The sequence below is a fragment of the Podarcis filfolensis genome, assembly GCF_964270895.1.
Source record: "Podarcis filfolensis genome assembly, chromosome: 8".
Lineage (NCBI taxonomy): Eukaryota > Metazoa > Chordata > Lepidosauria > Squamata > Lacertidae > Podarcis > Podarcis filfolensis.
The window spans coordinates 63,631,032-63,653,007 of record NC_139611.1 but is presented as its reverse complement, the minus strand read 5'-3'; the positions used below and the strand labels follow the sequence as shown (position 1 = coordinate 63,653,007).

At 45.1% G+C, this 21,976-nt stretch overlaps 1 protein-coding gene across 1 annotated transcript; it reads left to right on the top strand.

The window, feature by feature from the left end:
* Positions 1–885: 885 nt before the first annotated feature.
* PAFAH2 (platelet activating factor acetylhydrolase 2) lies at positions 886–15,417 on the top strand. Its single transcript, XM_083626625.1, has 10 exons — positions 886–1,632; positions 4,123–4,273; positions 4,943–5,039; positions 7,594–7,662; positions 8,004–8,145; positions 9,240–9,353; positions 11,747–11,838; positions 11,986–12,156; positions 13,386–13,534; positions 13,760–15,417. The coding sequence occupies exons 1-10, from the start codon at positions 1,543–1,545 to the stop codon at positions 13,852–13,854; spliced, it is 1,170 nt and encodes a 389-aa protein (XP_083482751.1). The 5' UTR covers positions 886–1,542; the 3' UTR covers positions 13,855–15,417.
* The last annotated feature ends 6,559 nt before the right edge of the window (positions 15,418–21,976 follow it).

Here is a 21,976-nt window from a genome sequence, read left to right as displayed (position 1 = left end):
TGTGCTCCCCAGCTGCACCCCTGCATTCTGGCAGTGCGTGCTGTGCAGATTAAGTGCAGGCAGTAACTCAACAGGTGAAACTTTCCATTATCATGCTGATTCATCTATCTGCTGGAGAGTATTTTGATCCCACTTTTTAAATCGAGAAAGGAATTCACTTTGCTTTAAATTCTCACGTGACTCTACCTAGTGCACCCTTCTCAAAACACTATGCAAACCAGAACACAGCTATCCTTTGAAATATGCACTTATCTGACTTTTACCAGCGTTATCCTACCCTATAAAATGTGCATGAAAAATGCAGATATTGGCAAAAAATAAAATAAAAATTAAAGCCTTTTATTAGAGGGAATTGCTTGAAATAATTGGCGTACTAGACAAAATTCCATAGCAAAAATGTGTATGAGGAGAGATATGCACCAAAAGGCCTTTAAACACTGGCTGAAAACTTTTCATGGCCAAAGTAAACAATTAAAGAAAACACATTTCCATAATAGTGAGTTGATGGTTTATGTTTCTTTTTTACACAGTTTTTATTGCTATGTAGATTTTGTTGTAAACTGCTTTGATATTTTTTTAACGACATAGCGGTACATAAACAGCTGAATAACAATAAAAGCTTCATAAATTCCCACGAGCATTTTACAAAAAAAACCCTCAATCGGATGTAGAGAGCTGAACCGAAGACTGGAGGAATGTTAGATCGTAAGCATGTGCGGGCAGAGACCATCTAGTTTTAACTGATTGTACTGTATGCCAGCCACTCTGGGAGCCTTTGGCTGAAGCGGGGTGCAAACGCTTCGAAGAAGTAAACAAACAAACAAACAAACAAACAAACAAACAAGAAAACCCAAATCGACAGATCTGACCCAGAGTTCAGCTGTTGAGAAAGAGTTCCCCCTCCCTTTTGTCTTTCGCAAAAGTTGTGACGAGCCTGCGTCCAAGGACGCCAGAAAAACAAACCAAGCGCTGTGTCGCAAGGCGCGCGTGACGGAGTGGAGGGCAGGCGTAAGAGGATCCTGAAACGTGACAGATCCTCCTTCGGAAGTAATCGCCCTTCCTTGACAAATCATAGAATGGTAGAGTTGAAAGGGACCAGGAGGGTCATCTAGTCCAACCCCATTTCGCCCAACGTGGGGCTTGAACCCAGAACCCTGAGCTTAAGAAGAGTCTCATGTTCTACCGACTGAGCGCAACGAAGCAGGCTTGGGCAGCGTGAAGGGGCGCGGGATCCTTCCGCTTTCTCGACTTCTGCACCTTAAGCCGTTTCTCTCCCCACTTTATAAGCAAAACAATACAGAGCCCACCTCGGGTCCCGCCTCCGCCTCCCGCCTCCCGGTCCCCCGTCTCCGCCCACCGCGCCTCGGAGGCAAAGGGCGCGCCATGCCGGCCAATGCGCAAGCCGAGCGTCAGATTCGCCTCTCGAGGCGCAGCAGGAACCGAAGGAGGAAATGAAACTGCCCGCTGGCGTCTTTCTCAAATAAGGGGCGCCCGCGGACCCGTCTTTTTCGGCTCGCGCTGAGAGCGAAGCAGCAGGAGAGCATGGGGGTCAGCCAGTCCCTGGGGTTGCCTCGTGGGAAGGGAGCCTTCCCGGTGGGCTGCACGGATGTCATGGTGGGGCAGACGCCAAAGGTACAGTGATTTGCTGGGGCGGGGATGGGGGCAGAAGTGAGGCTGGCCCAGCCTGTCAGCTTGGAGGGTCAACGAAGAAGGGAGCAGGGCTCCGCCGACCTGCTTCTTGTGGCATTTTTTTCTGTTTCTCCCTACTTGAAAATAGCTGGGGGTCTTGGCGGGCCACATAATGGGTCCGTCCCCCCGCCTGTGGTAGCCATTGTAATGCGCTGTGCTAGCTTGCTGTGTGATTTTTTTATTGCTTTGCTGCATTCCTTACATTGTATTACAAGTTACAAGTTGAGTACAGAACTCTAGGATTTTGATCGCCAGTGTCCTTCACAGGCGCGAAGCTCAGGGGCTGCTGGTGGTTTACAGACCACAGCTTGGGAACCCCCAGTTATGTCACACCAATTATTTCCCATCCCTTCCCCCTTCAAAAAAAAGGCTGGTTGGAGAGAGAGGATATTCTAGCACAGCAGTTTATGAATTGGGCAATTACCAGTTTTATATCTTGCCTTTATTATTTTTATTCGTTTATTAGATTGTTGTTTTTCTCACCCTCCACCATGACATTCCATGGCAGGTTACAATTCTTAACTAAAAATATTTTTAAATGAGTTCAAACAATTTTCAGGGCAGAGAAAATAGGGTGGGTTTTTTAAAAATGTGTATCTCAGAGCTTTGCCTGATTGATTGATTATTATATTTCTAGCCCACCTTTTCTCTAAGTAACTCAAGGTGGCATACCCCACAATAACCCTGTGAGGTAGGTTAGGCCGAGAGGCAGTGACAGGCCCAAGGTCACCTATTGAGCTTCATAGCCTAGTATGGATGACCACATAATGAAGGTGGCAGCCTTGCCTCTGTGGGGAGGGGGATTCCACAACTTAGGGGCTGCCCCAGGGAAGGTAGTTTCCCGGCCACCCCGGCTACCCCTTGCACTTCAGGTGGTGGTGAAACTATCCAGAGGGTGCCCTCTGCTGGTATCGTTGGTATCTCTGTGATGTTTTGTTTTGGTGACTCACTGTCACCAGGAAAGCCAGCTAAGGTTCTTTCGGGTTGGGGGAGACAGGGTTGGGCACAGAGGGAAAATGAATAATATGGATGTCATCTAACAAGGTGACCAACTTGCAGGAAACAAACGCAGCCTGCTCTGCTCCTGTGCCTTCAACATATTATTTTTATTAATTGAACATATGACAAGGAGAACATGCCTGATCTATGCCTTCCGAAGTAAGAGGGCATAGCTCTGGCATGCTCTCTTGTGTAGCAGGGGGTGGGGAATCGCAGGTCCAGGGGTGCAGATGCAGCCCGCCCAGCCTCTTGGTTTGACCCTTGGCATTCTCCACAAGCCACACCCCCTCACTGGCCTTGCGTCACTCCCTGCGGTGACAGGAAAGTGTCCTCTGAACCCTGATACTGTAGTGCCTCTTGCTTACTTAGATAAAGGAGAGGAAGAGATTTGTATGTTGAAACAAGCCTACTGTTCTGTGCAAAACATCCATATGCCTGGCACATTTTTACCTCTGGAGTCATCCTCCACTGGCATGTGGCCCCCAGAGGGCTGCCTAGGATGGAATGTGGCCCTCAGGCTGAGAAGGTTTCCTCCCCCTTTTGTACTGGCTGAATTACATTAGGGCATAGGATGGGAACTGGGAGGCTGTGCCCAAAGCTTCACAGAAAAGGTGGGATTAGGAGAACAGGCTTTTTAATTTTCAAAATTAACTTTTTAAAACAAAAACAAAATGTATGTGGTTACAGATAGCTAGATTTCCCCTTGTCCTAGGCACCCCCAACCCATGAAGGCACACACCTGGTAGTTATTTTTTGTTGACAATAGCGCCCTGACACCCCTCCCATGCTTTCCGCAATACAAATGTTAATGCTACCTACAAATATGAATTAAACAAAAAATAATCTTGAGATGGTTATCTGTTGCTTTGCAGAAACGTTAATAAATTTTAACTTGTTATACTCATCAAATGTATCCAGACTCTGAAGAGAAGCAGCTGAGATTATTGGTCCCATATAAATGCAGCAATGCTGGTATTCTGTTGGGCTCTTCCGATTTTGCTATATAATCAGTGAAGTCAGGCCAAATTTGTCCTTTTTGATTTGTCCCCTAAATAATCACACTTTAGTGATCAACTTCTCTGAAACTTGCCAAAAACATACCTTTTTATACCACGCCTCTATAGAAAGGCCCTCCACATATTTCCAGTATCTAGAGATGAATAGATTTGCAGCCATCAAACAAATCCAAGTACAGTTTTAACTTTTCCCATCTTTGTTCTGGTTGCCCCCAGATACTTCCCAGTGCCAGTGAGGGCTCTGGTAACAAGTCCTGTGCTGTTACTTGGATTAATTTCAGTAAGCGCAAAGGAGACAACCGTACCTCATTCCTACAGACTTTAATGAAGAAAAAGGTGGTGGTGGGAGAAAGTGTGGAGTCCTCCTTCTCCAGGCAGGCGCTTGAGTTTACACTACAATCTCTTTTCTCTTCCTCAGGGCCTCTTCTTCCGCTTATTTTACCCCTGCATCCAGCAGGATGGGGCAGAACAGCCCTTTTGGATCCCTCGCTATGAGTACTACTATGGAATCTCTGACTACCTGAACATGAACAGGAAATGGTGTGCCCCACTGCTCAGCGTGACTTTCGGTAAGGGGTTTGCTGGCTGCCAGCATCTTGGTGCAGTAGTGCTGCTTTTGTGCCCTTCTTCTACCTGTAACCCTTAAGATCTTGAAATTTGCTCATACCAGCGGTACCATCAGGGCAGGACTTTGGGACAGAAGCTTGGGGCTCTGCTCAGCAGAATGAACTGGGATTCCCCCGCCTCCCAAATGCAGCAGTTGCTGGCTTGCAACAATTTGAAGTAACATCACATCTGCACCATATGTTTAAAGTACTTAGAATCCTGGGAAGTTTAGTGTGCTATGGGTGCCAGGAATTGTAGGGGTAAACTACAGTTCCCATGATTTTGAGGGGGGGAGGAGTCATGTGCTTTAAATATATAGTGCAGTAAAAGCATCTATTGGAAGAGAGACATAAGATCAGTCAATCCAGTGTCTTAAATTTACTTAACTTGTGCCACCAGTACAAGCAAGAACTACGTCCGGTAGATGCCTGCTACGTGCACCTTGCAGAGAATGCAAAAGGGTTGTGCCTTTTGTATCTGAAACAATTCTGAACTTCAAGAAACCACTAAGAAAAGATGAGAGAGCGAAAGGTTTTCTTGGGTAGCGTAGCATAATTGGGATAGTGAAGCACTGACCACTTGCTTCATAGCAAGGCCTTGGAACATTCATATGTGACCATTGATTTCCGCAGGTTCATGCAAGATCCCTGTGAGCTGGGATGCTCCTTTTAAACCATGTTCCCACAAGTATCCGTTGATCATATTCTCCCACGGATTAGGAGCCTTTCGGTAAGTTTTTTCTGCTTACATTTCCTTCATCTTTTCAAAACCTCATGTGGACTGATAAAATGGACAGTGCAAATGATAAAGTGAATGATGATACGTGGCTTGTCTGGTGCAGTATATGTAAATCCACCACTAATGCAGTGTTGTATTGCATCAATGACATGTTGCAAGATACACCTCCAGAAAAACACACCCAAGTCTAGAAGGGCCTTTAGGGCGGAACGGCTGCTACTGGGTGACTGTAGATGGAGAGGAGGCCCAATGGAGCTGGCCTTTCAGCAAAGGACAGTAATGCTGGGAAAAACAATGGATTGTGACCAAGATGTCACTGCATTAGCCTGTTGCAATATACAGTGGTACCTCGGGTTACAGACGCTTCAGGTTACAGACTCCGCTAACCCAGAAATAGTACCTTGGGTTAAGAACTTTGCTTCAGGATGAGAACAGAAATTGTGCGCTGGCGGCAGCGGGAGGCCCCATTAGCTAAAGTGGTACCTCAGGTTAAGAACAGTTTCAGGTTAAGAACGGACCTCCGAAACGAATTAAGTTCTTAACCCGAGGTACCACTGTACCTGGAATTTCTTTGGCACTTCAGAGTATCCAACATGCGTCACAATCTTTAGCATTCCTGGAGTTCTTAAAACAGGCAGTGTTCCTTGTCTGAGTGGCATTTTTGGGCACAATCATCTGGAACAAGAGCAGTCTTCTAGCTGTTTATAGGGCACTAAAACTGCCAACAGGTTTGGATCTATTTCAAGAGGGATTGGAAAGATGCCTTAGATGTGAAAAACCTGCTCTCTGCCGTCCAGTCTTCCCACAAATCCTTGTGAGCTCATTAGAAAGCACCAAGGGATAAATATCGACTAGAACGGCTTAGTTCACATGAGCCCAGACACTTCTTGGATTAGACTTTGGGTGAATGGTTGTTGCTTTTTAAAGTGCTTTTAGTGTTAGCTGTGATCTTGTGTTTAATTCGCCTCCCAAACTGACACCCCGTTTATACTACCATTGTAAACAGGATTTCTATGTAGGAAGCTGCAAGGAACCATAGAAGTCACGTTTTTCTTTGGAGGGAGACTGAGCAACAGCGAGGCTACTACAACCGGTTTCATACCATACACTGCGATAATATTTTAAACACTCGTGACTTTTCCTAAAGAATTCTGGGAGTTGTAGTTCGTTAAAGGTGCTGGGGGTTGTTAGGAGACACCTATTCCCCTCACAGAGCTACAATTCCCAGAGGTCCCTGGGAAAAAGGATTGATTTTGTTAAACCACACTGTGAATTGTACCTCTATGAGGGGAATAGGCATCTTCTAACAACTTTCAGCACCCCTAACAAACTACACTTCCCAGGATTATTTTATGGACGCTATGACTGTTTAAAGTGGTGTCATCAGGCTTTAAATGTACAGTGTAAAGGTGGTCTGAAGGAGCATGGAGGGGGAGGGGTGCCAGGTTTTAGTGTTCTGCACTCAGGGCTTCATGCGATTCAATATTTTGTAGAAGATACTCCTCTGGAGGTGTGATTTCAGGTGACCCAAAGCTTACTGAGGGGTGTAGAATGTGAATTTCTGATCTGGGTCATCATCACACCTTTTGAATGTTTTGCCAGCAGAGCAGTTATGTTCAGAGAAATGTATTGTGCATCTTGAAGAAGACAGTCTCTTGGACAGAGAGAGATAGCATACAGGTAGATAGATTTTTATTTTGAGGTTCAGGAGCAGACACACTTTGGTTCAGGACTGGCTGATCTGTAGCCCAGGTGTTGGGACCTTTGGTCCTCTGGATGCTGCTGAATTACAACTCCTATCATCCCTTGCCATTGGCCACGCTTGCTGGGTCTGGGAGGAGTTGTAGTTCAACAACAAATGAAGGATCAAAAGTTCCCACACACTTCCTGTGGCATTCTAGATGTTGCTGAACTACAGGTCCCATCATCCTAGACCACTGGCCGTGCTCAGTGGGGCTGATGGGAGTGGTAGTCCAACAAGATTTTGAGGGCACTAGCTATGTAGTAGATTCCTAGAAACAGATGCCTCCAACATATTTTAATAAGTAATTTTAGCTTATACAGTTGTACCTTAGTTCTCAAACAAAATGCATTCAGGGAGTCTGTTCAACTTCTGGAACTGTTCGAAAACCAAGACGCAGCTTCCGGTTGGCCGCAGGAGCATATTGCAGCCAATCGGAAGCCATGCTGGACGTTTGGCTTCTGAACATCGTTCAAAAAGCGGAACACTCACTTCCGTTTTTTGATCGGGAGCCGAAATGTACGAGTTCCAAGGTGTTCGGCAACCAAGGTACAATTGAATCTTGCATTTTATTCGTATTTTACATTTATTTGTATTTTCAATGTTTTAAAAAAACTTTGTTTTTAACTTCAATCTCTACGGAGAATTTTAATGTATATTATATAGTCTTGGTAAACCACACAGAGGTTTTATTTACAATTAAGCAGTACAAAATTTCCGTTAAACGAAACAAAACAAAAATCCAGAGGAATTACAGGGGTCTTCCACTATTTGTAACGTTATCTTCTCTGTTTCAATTTCCAGAACTGTGTACTCTGCCATCTGTGTTGAAATGGCTTCGCGTGGTTTTGTGGTGATGGCGCTTGAGCACAGGTGAGAGGTGGAATCCCTTTAGAACAGGAAGACATCCCATTGTTTGTGTGCTTTGGTATGACTCTGATATTTGACTCTGATATGCTGCAGTTGCCCACCTCACTCGCGTGTGCATTTGCTGGATTCATCCACGGTTTGTAAGCATCTGTTCCCACAATTCCAGCAGTATGAAAGGGATGTTGGTATCTAAAAGAGCAAAAGGAGAGTGTGTGAAATAATCCTGTGGGACTAAAATACATTCCTACAATCTTGGTTCCAACTGGGACTCTGGAAAATTTGAGGTGCTGAACTGGACCCGACTTCTTTGCCTGACTGCCTGTACTTGGTTTGTTTTTTCCCAGAGACCATTCTGCCTCTGCCACTTACTTTTGCAAGCTGGATCCTGAAACGCCAGACTTCCCTGAGGCTCAGATACGGGAAGAATGGCTCTCGTATCAAGGGGTGCCGAAAGGCCAGAAGGAGTTTCGCTTCCGAAACCCACAGGTATGCTTTGATTTAAACACACACACAAACATTTGTTTTGTTCTTAGTCAACTCTATGGTGCAAAGAAGAATAAATATTAAAAGCTTAATATCCCTTGGCAGACTTCCCTGCTAGCAACCAGTCCAAAAAGGTTTTGTAGTACTTCTTTTTTAAAAAAAAATGTTTGAGCACCTCTCTGTGTGCCCTTGTAGCTTGAACTTGGCACAAAGATTGTGTTTTTCAAAGCCGGGGTGGCACCCTCCAGATGTTACTGGACTCTAAATCCCATCATGCCTGAAAATTGGCCATGTTGTCTGATGGAAGTTGGACAACATCAGGAGAGGTACATGCTCCTCACTGTTGGCTGAACTTGGATCACAAAGAGATGAGTGTTTTCAAGGTATTATCAGCTGCTGTGATCAAAGTCATTTAAGGTAGTTTACCACTCCTCCGTGCCCGTGCCCAAAAATCCAAGAAAGGTTAACAGAACATTGATCTATATCTTGAGTCTACTCTATCAGTAGGGGAAGTTAGAACGTGGGCTGTCAGAGGCAAGGCCTTCACAGTGGTGGCCCCAAGGGTGTGGAAGCTTCTTTCCATCCTTGCAGGTTTCAGGTTGCTTGAAGAAAAGGGTGGTTAGACTTGTCATCTTTTGAAAATTGTTTAAAATATGACCCTGCATAAATAAATAATAAAAAGCCCATAGTAGAATTTTTGTGGCTGACATTTGGTTCTTTGTCAGGGACATTTGACATGTCTCTGGGCGCTCTTCTCTCTGCTTTTTATGTTTTTTATTTTCATTTTCAATTTTGCATTGTAAAATTTGGAGGAGTTCAGATCTCAAAGGATGGCTGCGTTTCAGTTTGTGTATTGTTTCAGAAAGTATGAATTTGATCCCTGATCCCTGCTCCAGACTAATCACAAACTGTAAGCAAGGTTTGCCCTATGATTTACAAATTGTGATTTATTAGTAACAGTTAAGCAACAAGCCTGGATGTCAGGCTTTCGACTTCTTTTCTGTTTTCACACAAGCACTTTTAAATAGGGCTTAACCTCATTAAAGCCAGCTAACGAACAAGAGGATTAACCATAGACCTTCTTTTTGTTGTTGCAGCTTCATCAAAGAGCAAACGAATGCATACGAGGACTTAAGCTGATCCGGAGTATCGATAGCGGCAAGGATGTCGTCAACCTCTTGCGCACAGATTTTGATCTGTCTGTGCTGAAGGTAAAACACATTGCACTCTTCTGGTCTGTCATGTGATATGAGGCAACCGTATACCTTACTTAATGGCTTGCCAGAGAGCAAATGGCGCTTAATTCTAAATAACTGCTTCTACTAATTTCTGTGCCACAGCTGAAGTTTGTGTTCACAGCTGCTTAAGGTAGGTCACCATTGTTCCCATTGTACAGACGGGAGGACTGAGGCTGGTTGCTCTGTGTTCATGGCAGAGAAGATATTTGAATCTAGGTCCCCATAAGTAGCTCTCAAGCTTGAGGAAATCTTTTCTATGTCAGCTATGTGTGCTAAGAAACCAGTGTGTATTGCTGGGGATTCTGGGAGCTGCTATTCTTTCTCCCTAGCGGCATCCCAGTTGTAGAATGCTCTCCCCCAAGAGACCCGCCTGCCATCTACATCAATGTCATTTCAGTGCTAGATTAAGAACTTTAAAATTTCCCCCCATAATCTTTTAAATCTAACCTGTTATCTCTTGCTCTTCTCTCTCTCTCTCTCTCTCTCTCTCTCTCTGTGTGTGTGTGTGTGTGTGTGGTGTGTTGGGGGGGGCGCACTTTTAATGGATCTCTGAACTAGAGGCAGTTGTACCAATTCGCCTTGCTTCAGAAGTCAATACAAGGCATACCACTGCAGGATAAGCAAACATAGTAGCAGCAGGCAGGAGAGAGAAGGGGATGCTGGAAGCTGAGTCAGACCATTGCTCCATCTAGCTCAGTATTGTTGACACTGACTGGCAGCATCTCTCCTGCATTTCAGGCAGGGGACGTTTCCTGCCTGGAGTTGACAGGGATTGAATCTGAGACCTGAAGAACACACCACAGATGCTCTGCCACTGAGCTGAGCTACGTCCCTTCCCTGTGGCTGGGGCAGCAATCCTTGATGTGAAAACAGGAAGGGTGCAAGCATGTTCTTTTATGAGTGCCTATGTGCACCTGTAAAACTACTGTGGGCTAGTCCATTAGGGCAGAGGGGACACTGTCCCAACAAACCTCTGTCTACCTCCAGCCAGTCGTCGTCCCCCCACCTGTCCTTTTAAATTCCACCTGGGGGTGTCCTCGGCTATCAGCTTCCTCCTCCTTAGCCTCAGAGTTGTCCTTGTAGAACTCAGCAGGGAGGAAGAAGGGAAGACAATGAGAATTACTTTGCTCTGGCTCTACATTCCGTTGGCTTCCCTGCCTTCTGCCCTCCCAGTCCCAATAGGCAGCTGCCACCACTGTGTCAAACATTGTGGGGTATACATGGAGATGATTCACGCAAGCAACCTCAGGCTGCTTCTGTTAACAGCCTGGCCTCGCTCGCACCCACCCTCCCATCTGTCTTCCTCCTCCTGAGGCCTCCCTGTGATTGTATCCTTTGGTCACCAGGGGGAGCCAGACCCTGTTTTGCTTTTCTCAAAAGGTACATCTTGGCCACGTGGGAGCAGAATCAGCAGAAAGAAACAAAAGAAAGGCTCTCCAAAGCATTTTGTTGCTGCCTCTCCTTTTTTTGTTTCTCTTGAAAAAGCGAAATCCTTCTGTGTCCTCTCCTAGTCCCTTCTTGCTTTCCTCCTCCTGATATTTAGCAAGCCTCATTCACGTTACCAGCCCTGCAGAAGCTGTTGCATCACGTACCCTGCTTCCTGCAAGACCTGCCTGCAGTGGCTTCTGCAGAAAGCCACCAAGGAACCTTATGAAGCAGGGGGGTGGAACCTTTTTTGGCTGCACAGGCCAGATCCTTATCAGGAGTGGCCGCATGGAATATATTTGGCAGGTGGGCAGGGCCACGACCTGTCAGTCACCTGGCGCCACAATGACATCAGGCGATATGGTGCTTTGAAGTCCCAGGGTCAGGACTTCAAAGCACTTTGCAGGCAGCAAGGTTCTACTAAAACAGAGGAGGGAGAACTTCATTTCAGCAGGGGTTTCAATGCAAGCCCCTTCATGATCAGAAAGGGGATCATACTGAATCCTGCTAAACTGACCAACCAAACTCAACTAGGGGCGGGGCCTTTTCTGGTGGGGACCCCGCCCCCCCGGGAATGCCTCCTTTTGCTGGTTGGTGGAAGCCCTGGCTTTCAAAAAACCTTTTAGGTAATTGTGACACTTTTGTTAGCTCAGTTCTGCGTTTTGATTCATTAAACAGGTTGGACAGTGCTAACGTTTAAAACCTTGGGGCTTTTTAGGGATTGTTTGTACTATTTGAGTCAAAAGAGATGGTGTCGTATTTTTAAACCAATTCAGGCAAAATCGATTCAGGAGATCCTACAGTTCATTGAACATACAATCTAGCCATACCTTGTAGCCACGGCTCTCTTAGCATTCCTTGGTGATAGTTTGTTGAAGAATGAAATCTCTGGGGAGTGGCTTCAACTTTCAGAGGTTTCCTTCCCTTCCCTTCCATTCCAGGACAACGTGGATTTGTCCAAAGTCTCCGTCATGGGCCACTCTTTTGGAGGAACGACGGCTGTGCTGGCTCTTGTTAAAGAAGCCCAGTTTAAGTGAGTATGCTCTAGAGGCTGCCTGGGAGACTTTGGGGCAGCCTATTTTTAAAAACTTCAGAGCGGTAGCTGGGGACATCCTTCTAGTAACATGCTGCCTGGTGGGAATCCAAGGCCTTGGTTACCTGGTTTTATCTCCCCCTGCAGGTGTGCTGTTGCCCTCGATGCCTGGATGTTCCCTTTGGAGAACTCTGTCTACCCGAAAGTGACCAAGCCGGTGCTTTTTGTCAACACTGAGTCCTTCCAGACTGCGGAGAGCGTGGCCAAAATGAAAAAGATCAGTGCTGTGAGCAAGGAAACCAAGGTTATAACCATCCTGTAAGTCTGAAGGTCTGGACTTGCTCAACTGGTGTGATCAGAGCTTTGCCATAATACAGCTCTACACAGGGAGTAAATGATTGCAGGTTTGCAATCTGAAGCAGCTGTGACGCATAGAGGAAGCGAGGAGGGGGAATGAGACAGACAGGGGAGGGTTGAGATGATAAGCAGAAAAAGAGATGAAAACCAGTTTGCAAAAGCACAAGGAAAGGATAATAAAACATAAAAGAGGAGTGCGGAGTCCCAAAAGAACCAAGATAGGATCAGCCATCAGAAATGACATGCCGCCTTGATTCATACTTAAACTGTTCAGTTCTTTATTATTGCAGTCACAGATCAGCCACTAAATTACAATCAAACACATGCAATTAGCAATTTACGAGCCAGCAGACTATGAAAAATTAACAGCCCAGCCCAAAATCTAAGACGTGTGTGTGTGTGTGTGTGTGTGTGTGTGTGGTTCACTGGTATGCTTAGGATGGATTACTGAGTAAGAAGATCCGGTTCCTAGTCATGCATTCTGATGCACAGAATTTTGCTATTTTGGTAGTAATTTCATTAGGGGTGTCTTGACAGGAAGAGGAGGGAGGTGTAAAAATTATCAGCTCTTCCTAAGAAATTAATTTGAATGGGTGTAATATATAAGGAGTATATGTCTTTATAGTATGAACAGTATAGTTATGCACGCTCAGCCATTTTGATGCCCAATTGACAAGGGCAGACACACTGGTTACACATTTACCAGTATGGCAAGTGCTAAATGGTTAAAGCAGGTCTAAGTGAAAGCTCTGCTATAATATTTGGGAATTTCTAGAGCATAAAGGTAATTGGCTAGAATGAAGCTTTTGCTGCAGTTTCCAGCTGCTGGTACACTCAACAAACTTAAGCTGTGCAAAGTTCATTTGGGATTTGGAGGTCAAATTCGTAGGAAACTATTTTTTAACCAGCAGTTAAATAAACGTGGCATTTTCCCTTTAAAGAAGGGGCCTGGTGGATCAGACCTAAGGCTGGGGGAGAATTTTGATCCAGTTGTGTTTAAAGGCAAATGTACCTAATCTGCACTTTCCGAAGTGGCCTCATCCTTCGAAATGGGCACTTCTCTGAATTTTGTGCTGCAGTTTTCCTGCCAACTGTTGTGTGCAAAAATGCATATACTAGGGCAGTGTGTGCATACAAATGCATATGTTCATGAAAAGAGCATTGTCAAAGTGCTTGTGTCCACTTCTCAGGGGTACAGTCCACCAGAGTCAGACTGATTTCACCTTCCTTGCGGGGAACCTCGTGAACAAAGTCTTCAGAACCAGAGGCACCATCGACCCCTACCAGGGCCTTGACATCACCAGCCAGGCCTCTCTTGCCTTCCTGCAGAAACACCTCCGTAAGTCAATGTGGTGGTGGTGTTTATGGACCGTACCTTTAGAGGAAGGTGGTGGTTGTTCCAGCGAGCTGGGAGGGTTTTAAAGAATTGCCATTTCCTCTGGGTACTAATGGATCCAGTGGTATTCTTCCTTTTAATGCTTGTAGCGGAGCCTTGCCAGCAGTTACATCATGTGCAATAATCATCTTCCTAGGCTAATCCCCATTTCTTTTCGTCCTTCCCTAGAGCTGAAAGAAGATTTTGATCGGTGGGATAGTCTTCTGGAAGGCGTTGGTGATTCTGTAGTTCCGGACAGCCCTTTGCAGAAGTCCAGCCTCTAGACCTGGGGGGAATGGACTTATCTCTCTCAAGTGCTTTTGGCCAGTCTCTGTTTCCCCCAACTTATGAAGCTGGGAGGAGCACGTTCTAAAAATCAGTCGCTGTCCAGACACAGTACCTGCTATCAACTTCATGGTGGGTTTCTTCTTGCTGCTGAAACAAGAGTTCCCTAAACATGCTCCTGATCCCTCCAGGACTACAGAGAGGTGATCAGAAATGCTTCCATCTTTGGGGCTGATCTGTCCGTTCCTCTGTGATTGTTTGGAGGAATAGAAATAAGGGTTATCGCTTTGGGGACCCATCCTTGAGGAAGTTCTCTTGCACAAAGTCTTGCAGAAATGAAAGGGAGCTCGACCACAACATAGCACGTTTGGGTTGAATTCCCCCTTTGACGGTATCCTTTGCCATACAAAATTAGCAGAGTGCTTTTTTTGGAGTTGTGAAACATTTCTGAACAGGACAAAAAATGTCAGCCAAATAGTGGCATCAAGTGAATGAAGGATTGGGCCTAGTGGTCTACAGCTCATCATAGAAACTAGAATGAAGATTATCTCAGGTTGAAAAAGTTCAGTGCTGTGTAGAAGCATCTCTCTCTGAATGCTTTCTTTATATATACCAGTTATTTCACAGATGTTCTCAGAACTATCATCATCTTTCAGATTGATTCCTCTTGGTGCCTCTGTAGGCTTTTCTTTTTTTTTAATTGTACCCAAACAGTAATGCAATCTCTTTGGGGCATAGTGAATCTCTCTGTACAGTTACAATAGGCCAAATGTAGCAAAGACGGTGTAGGGAAGCAATTGCGACTTTGATTTCTACAAAATGGAGATCCTGGTCCTTAAATATGTCTTGAAACAATATCTTCTGGCCCTCACAACTCCTTTAATCATGGAGAAGTGGGCATTAGCCGTAGTTATACACCTGTGTGAGATGGAAATTCCTCTTCAGCTGGCCTGCAGGCTAAGAAAAGAATTTCTAGTGATACCATCATAGGGAAGGGATGCCTTGTACCAAGAATGCACCTAGGGGCTTGTGAGCCCCAAAAGTGTTAATGCAGCTCAGCAGGAAGGCCCTAATTAATATAAGCCAAGGCTGCATCCCAGAACCCTTGAGTTCAATAGCAAGGCTCGAACCTGCAACACATGAAGTACTTGCCAGATTGCTTCGGAGCACTTTCCAAGCAGCACTCTTGCATATCCTGTATGCACTTTAATTTTGGACTTAATAGGGAAAGTAGCTAAGAGTGCCACCTTTGAGTATTGCTGATGAATGTGAGTGTCAGGTATACCTAACCCTGTCCGGTACAAGGTGTGACCCACCACATATGGTGGATCTTCCCGAATGCTTGAATGACCCTCCTGTGTTTACTGTATGCCCAAGACAGCAAAAACCAGAACCTAGTTTCCCTTCACCGTGTTGCCTTCTCCAGCCCTGGTGCAATTCCAGAAAGTGCACAGCCCTAATGTCCCTCTTGTGTCCGTCAAAAGTGCCTGCGTTTATTTTTGTTTGTTTGAACTCTGTTGAATTGGAAACTTGAGCTTCATAACATGTTTATATACAATTCATTTTGCTTGGACTCTTTATTTTTACGAGGAGGGAGGAGACAGTGGGATCACAGGACAGAGCAAAGGACCCTTCTCAATAGCCACTCAGGTTATATGGTTAGGGGGAGAGAGAGGCAAATCTGTCAATTTCAGTTTCCATCCATTTTTTTATTTTTCCAATCTTCAGTTATCCACATTTCCATGCCAGTTTGCAATTTTTTGTCTCAAAAGCGCTCGTTAAAGTTCATCAGCATTTTATTATGCATTTCTTCTAATGTACATATTTTTCTATGCAATTTTGCCTAATATACACATTTTTGCAAAGCAGTTTTCCCCAGAATAATGCACTTTTGTATTTTATATCCACTAATATATGCGTTGTTATGCACACTTTCCAATAGTGGATGCGTTTTTGTTCACATCACTTTGCTGGAGAAAGGCATGGCAAAATTTGGAAAGTACAAACACTGGAGTGTGGCTGTGTTTCGGTTTCCATATTGTTTTGGATCACCGAAATTGCAGGCTGATTCAAAGCCTTTGGTGCTTCACCCAACCTGTAGATAAATGTCAAAAGCAAATTGTGTGCTAGTGGATTGACATCCTGGATCTGAAGACAAAATTACTTTTCCACACAGCAATGGTGACAGAACCCAGAATGTGATTATTATTTGCTGAATAAAGGGGGCTGTTTGATCATGACAGGGAACCTATCTCCAGCAACGAGAATGGTCCACTTTTGGCTGGGTGCAGCAAAGTCTTGCTGTGACATCTGTGGCTCTGCGTGGTGGTTGCTGTGAGCCTCTGTTGGTGATGAAAAGGCGAACACAGAGAACACAGGTTGCTGCTGCCTCCCTCTTAAGAATGATCAAGCAGCTTATGCAACACAGGCTGAAGAACCAACTATCCCACAGTCATGTCCAGCCTCTTTGCATAGCCAGTTAGCACAGGATGCTTGAAATCGAAGCCTTCTGGTGCCCTTTGGCTCTTGCAAGTTCTCAGGGGACAGTGGTGCCCCCTCCATGCTCTGCTGCTCCCCCCGCCCCACTTCCTTCCTCCACCAGCACTGCCCTAGCTAGGCAATGTAGACGCTGTCTTTCCAACCCCACACACTGATGCCCTGGTTGCTCACTCGCTCTCCCCCCCCCCCAGCTTAGCAGGCAACGATGGGAAAGAAGCAGGTTCCTTCATCTTTCCTCCCTAAAAACAGTTTTTCAGTGTGGAGGTTGGGGAAAGGGTTTTTGAAAAACAAAGGAGGAGGAATGTTGTGCTGACTGGTGCTTTGCAGCACTTCCTTGCCACACAATGATGTCTTGTTCATTTGTCGCCACGTTGCCCCTATCCTCGGCCTGGCATGCATTTGGAGGCCCCTGGGCTGTGAGGGCCCTAGACTTGGGCCCTGGCCTTAATAACTTTCATAAAAACATTGAAGCTGGCTCATGTCACACGCACAGCATATGTGTAAAGCATGTTTAGCGCACATTTAAAGCACCATGACTTTCCCCAGTGAATCCTAGGAGTTGTAGTTTGGTAAGGGTGCTTGGAATTGTAGCCTGAGGAGGGAGGAAACTGCAGTTGGGGAGGAAACCAAGTGCTTAAAATGTAAGGTGTAAAACACGGTGCCCATCACACATACGAAACAGCTGGATCTGGATGATCTGTTGGCAATATAAGGCCACACTCAGGACATGTATGTATTGCCAGCTTAAAGCACAAAGAGGCTGCCCCCTGCTGCATTTCTAAAGCCAGTGTGGTGTAGTGGTTAGAGTGTTGGACTGGGACCTGGGAGACCAGGGATCAAATGCCCATTTGGCCATGAAGCTCCCTGGATGAGCTTGGGCCAGTCACTGCCTCTCAGCCTAACATACCTTGCAGGGTTTTTGTTGGGTTAAATGAGGAGGGAGAAAACCATGTACACTACCTTGAGGAAAAGGGATAGAAATGTAATAAAACAAATGAAATAATTTGTTTCCCCATATCTGCACCCTCCAACTCTTATTCAATGAGGCCATCATATGCACATGTGCTGTCATCTGCGCATGTGCAACAGCCACCTAAAATGTACACAGGTCAGCATAACCACAGCTTAACATTTTCAAATTGGATGGAAGCTGGTTTGAGGGAAGACCATCATTCAGCAGCATTTCTCAAGAAACTGGGTACTTGGCTTCAGATCCCAGCAGTGGGAACACACTGGAGCCTGAGGAAGCAGTAATGTGCTGACAGCCTCATTCTTTCTGTGGAAGAGTCGCTAAAGAGGAGCATTATTCATCACACTGCTGTGGCACACCAGGAAGGATCTTGGTTTGGGTCAGTCCACGCCCGCCTCCTGTTTTCCATCTCCTGTTTTCGCCCTACAATGCCTCTTCCTCCTTTCTGCACGGTGTGATGGGATGCCAAGAGGCAGCTGTCATGAGCTCACCTTGCCCACAACTCTGTCACTCTCTCACTGACTGTGCTAACAGAGCAGCTTGCCTGGTGAAAGGTTGCTTCCCATCAGGGCTTAGGCCAGAGCTCTGAATCACACAAGCCAGAGTGATCCTAAACAAGGAAAGTATTTTCAATAGAAAATCCTTTAAAATCTACAGGGAAGTACACATTTAAAAGAACTTATGAAGCGATCCGAGTTTTGTGCGCTTACTCCATTCTTTGGGAGCGATGTGAATGGTACAGAAAAAAAAGCATGGCTGACCCTGTATAACTTCCCCCAAAGAATTATGGGAAGTGTAGTTTATCCCTTGTGGAATTGCAACTCCAGCACCCGTAACAAACTACAGTTCACAGAATTATTTGGAAGTCCTGTGCTTTAAATGTATGGTGTTAAATGTGCACAGTGGCAAGGAGTCCCATGCACTAGCCACAGAGAGCGTGGGAAGCTGCATACAGTTTTAAAGGGAATGGGGACAGAGCAGGGAGACAGCATGCAGCCTTTAGAAGGTCTCATAATGGAATCCACTGGATTTTAGATGCTGAAGTGGATTGTTAATTTACAGGTCACGATCCACCCAGATTGTATCAGGTGAGTAGGGTAGTTTTCTCCTGCAACCCTAACTGATGAGATTGTAGCCAGGGGTTTTGCAATGTGATCAGTATTGTCCCCCTGAGATCAATGGGACTGTGCAGGGGATGAATAAAGATATAGGGGTTGAAAGGGGTCAGAAAGGGCCTAGGAGTGGGAAAGAAGCTTATATGGTATAGTGTGAAAAAATTAATTAGGAATTTGAGCCTCAGAAATAAAGGGCCTGGGCATGCACAGAGTGCACCTTCTTTGTCAATGAGGTACCTCTGTGTTTAATACTATTTTTTGTTTATGTTTTATGAGTCCTAGTAATGGTGACTGATGATTAATCAATGTTGATTACCATATTTTTCCACATATAAGACAATTTTTTGCTAAATAAAATTAATCAAAAATAGGGGGTTGTCTTCTACACAGATGGTGAATCCACAGGGGTTTGGGCTCAGGCTCTGGAGCAGGCAGCCCAGGCTTGGGTTCAGGCTCTGACCCGATTTCTTAATTTGGGGTTCAAAAAAATAGGGGTTGTCTTATACATAGATGTCTTATACACTGAAAAATACGGTATATATTTATACTTCTTGACTATTTAATCTACATTCCTAAGAATTTGAGTTGGGGTCGATGACAAGCTTATGATGGAGTCAATGAACTCAGATGTATGGGAGACCCTGTTAAATCTCTGGCTCTCCTGGTCACTGCTAGACTCTGGGGTCATGATGACAGGAGAGATCTTTCAGCTGCCACCCAGAGCTAAGGCGCACAGAGGCCGTTGTGAGAAAGACTCTTGTCATTTCCTTTCATAACAGCCTAAGAAGGCGACTGGTGTGGAAATCACAGCCCACTCCCACCCTGAATCAGCATTGCTAGGGATTTGTTCTGACAGCGACACAGAGCACAGAGAATTAGCTTGTCTCACCCAATTCGTCCTGGCAGTGCTAGAGAAAGGCGCATATCAGGTTGTGCAATGTGGTTATGTAACAGGGCTGGGGCGGTGCAGGGAGCATCTCGGGCAGCAAAGAGAGACAGTGGAGCTACCTCTGGAGGTACCTGCGCACAGCAAAGGAAAACTTAATCATTGCTCTCAATGCTGCTTGGCTTTTGATCGCACACATGCTGCCGTCCTCAAACAGGTTTTCATCTTTCAAGTGGCATCTTGCAGGTGGCAATGCACAGGGGGCAGAAAGCTTTCATTGGGAGCAGCTGCCCCCCGCCACCCACTGCAGCCCCAGACATGCATTTGTTTCTGATCAAGATGAGGCCTGACAAAAGCGAGAGGAACAGCCTTCCCCAGGGAGCGATGGACAGCTGTAAGGGACAGTGCCGTCCTGCCTCAGACATATGCCTGCCCTCCAAAGCTAATTTCCTCCTGCATTTCATGACTGCAATGTAGCCCAATAACTTAAATTGGGGGGGGAGAGATGTGAGTCCATTTCTACACTAAAGCCAGGGACCTATGGTCCAATGCTGTACTTCATGGATTTTAGGTGTTCCCTATAGGAAGCCATTAGGCTGCATTTCCATATAAGGCATAATCTGAGTAGGATGTTTAATTATGGAAGAACCTCTGGCTTCAAAGCCAAAGGATGAATTAAGAGTTCTCCGAGTCTCTTCCACTGATACAGTTGTATAATCTTTCGGCTCCATTAACTCCACCACCTGTCATTGAAAACTGGGACTCAAGCATCTTCCTCCAGCCGCCCCCACTCTTTTTAATCTCCATTTTACTGTATCCTAGACAAAAACAGTAAGCTTGCATGCAAACACAGGCTGAGCATAGGGAAGGAAAATCTGGTGTTAAAAACAGTGACATGAAGAAGAGCTATTTTCGGTCTTAGGCAGTTTTGATCACATAGCTTTTCTTCAGGGCCTCTGAGATTTATTCGCTATAGGAAAAGCGGATGTAGTTAGCATATTAGTCATGCAAATGTGCCCTGCTGGAAATGATGTACATTTGTGATCTCATAGCAGATCATCTCTTCTTTGGGCACTCTTAAACAAGAAAAATTGTTTGTGTGTGTATGTGTGTGTACGGCCACATCAAAGTATTGACGAAAGCTATTTCCAATCATTCAAATTATGTATTTAGCTATGGCATTTATTTTTATTCCGTGTTACCAAAAGCAATCTACATATTCATCAAATACGAACACTGACTCTGAAAGCAAATCTAGCTTTCAAACATGTTACATTTGCATTTAATTTCCGCACTTCTGTAGCAAAGCTTTCCAGGAAGCACTACACTTATGGGAGCCAGGGGCAAAGAGGGGAACAGCTGGGTGTCTGCCAGTGGTGGCTGGTGCCCATTGGGACTGGCTAGGTGGAAGACAGAGAGCCCGACAGTAGGCGGAGCCAGAGCCAATGCTGACGGAGCCAACTCATTCTAGTTTTGTCCCCATTCTCCTCTCTGTAGAACTCAGTATTCCACAGGGGCAACACTGAGACAAAAAAGCAGGAGGAAGCTTACAGCCAGGGCCAGCTTCTGGACAGGTTATAAATAAGGAGGGAGACAACTACAGGCTAGCTGTTGTCTGCAGACCACAGTTTGGCAATTCCTAATCTAAGTGATCTTGCAGGTCTCCTTCTGTGCAGATGGTGCTGTTTTGGCTGCATCAGGAACTATACATGGAGAGTTGAGTTCGCTATTAATATGTAGCAGGAGTAGGGAGCCGGATAGGGCTACTTATCAATGATCTGATATCACAGGTGAAGGCACAGCGAGTCACAGGCACTGACAATCAGCTGGTTGTTGGCATTTACCAAGCCCTGTGTCTTTGCAAGCACCTCCAGTCAGCTGGTTGTTGGCACCTGCAAAGTTCTGTGCTTTTTGCAAGGACTAGCAATCATGGGGGTCCTTGCAAAAGCACAGGACTTTGCAGGCATCACCAATCAGCTGACATCAGGTGTAGGGGATCTTGAGAATGAGATGGCTTTACCAGGCAAGAGGGATGGTCTACCAGGCTAATCATATCTGCAGGCCAGAAGTTATCCATAGCTGGTATATAGGATGGCAACTCAGCTTGACAGAAAAGGGGCTCCCCATTACCTGATAATTTTAGTTATTATCTCCTTTCTTCTTTTAAAAACTGTATTAGTTTAAAATGTACAGAAAACAAAGAGAAAGAGGGGAAATTTTTCAGGCTTTAATAAAAAAAATCTGAATTGATCACGTACAAGGTTTCAATTACAAGCAATTGCAATAGCTAATTTCAAAATCCATATGCAAAAATCATGGGAAAGGATTAGTTAAACATTACTGTATATCTAGAAACAAACACAAAATAAGAAAAGTATAAATATAAGACTACATTCTCAAACTGTTTATCTTAGAAGATAATCAGAACCCAAATACAAATGGCTGTTTTGAGGCGTACCTCAACTTTACAAATGGGACAAATAATATGATCCAAATCAGTCTGACTTAATCAGTTTTTCTAACAGTGCAAGAAAATGCAGTCTCCTTTTACGGTGTGGCCTCCACCACTCTCAGTGTTGAATAATGAGCCATCTGTTCCTGATAAAATTTATTTTATTTTATTTGAGAGTCTACGTTACAAGTCCTCCTGG

Excerpts from the sequence above, each read along its gene's own strand:
- PAFAH2 (XM_083626625.1), top strand. The coding sequence starts at position 1,543 with ATGGGGGTCAGCCAGTCCCTGGGGTTGCCTCGTGGGAAGGGAGCCTTC. Across the intron at positions 4,274-4,942 it reads ACTGCTCAGCGTGACTTTCG|GTTCATGCAAGATCCCTGTG; the intron begins GTAAGGGGTTTG and ends TGATTTCCGCAG. Across the intron at positions 8,146-9,239 it reads TTCGCTTCCGAAACCCACAG|CTTCATCAAAGAGCAAACGA; the intron begins GTATGCTTTGAT and ends TTGTTGTTGCAG.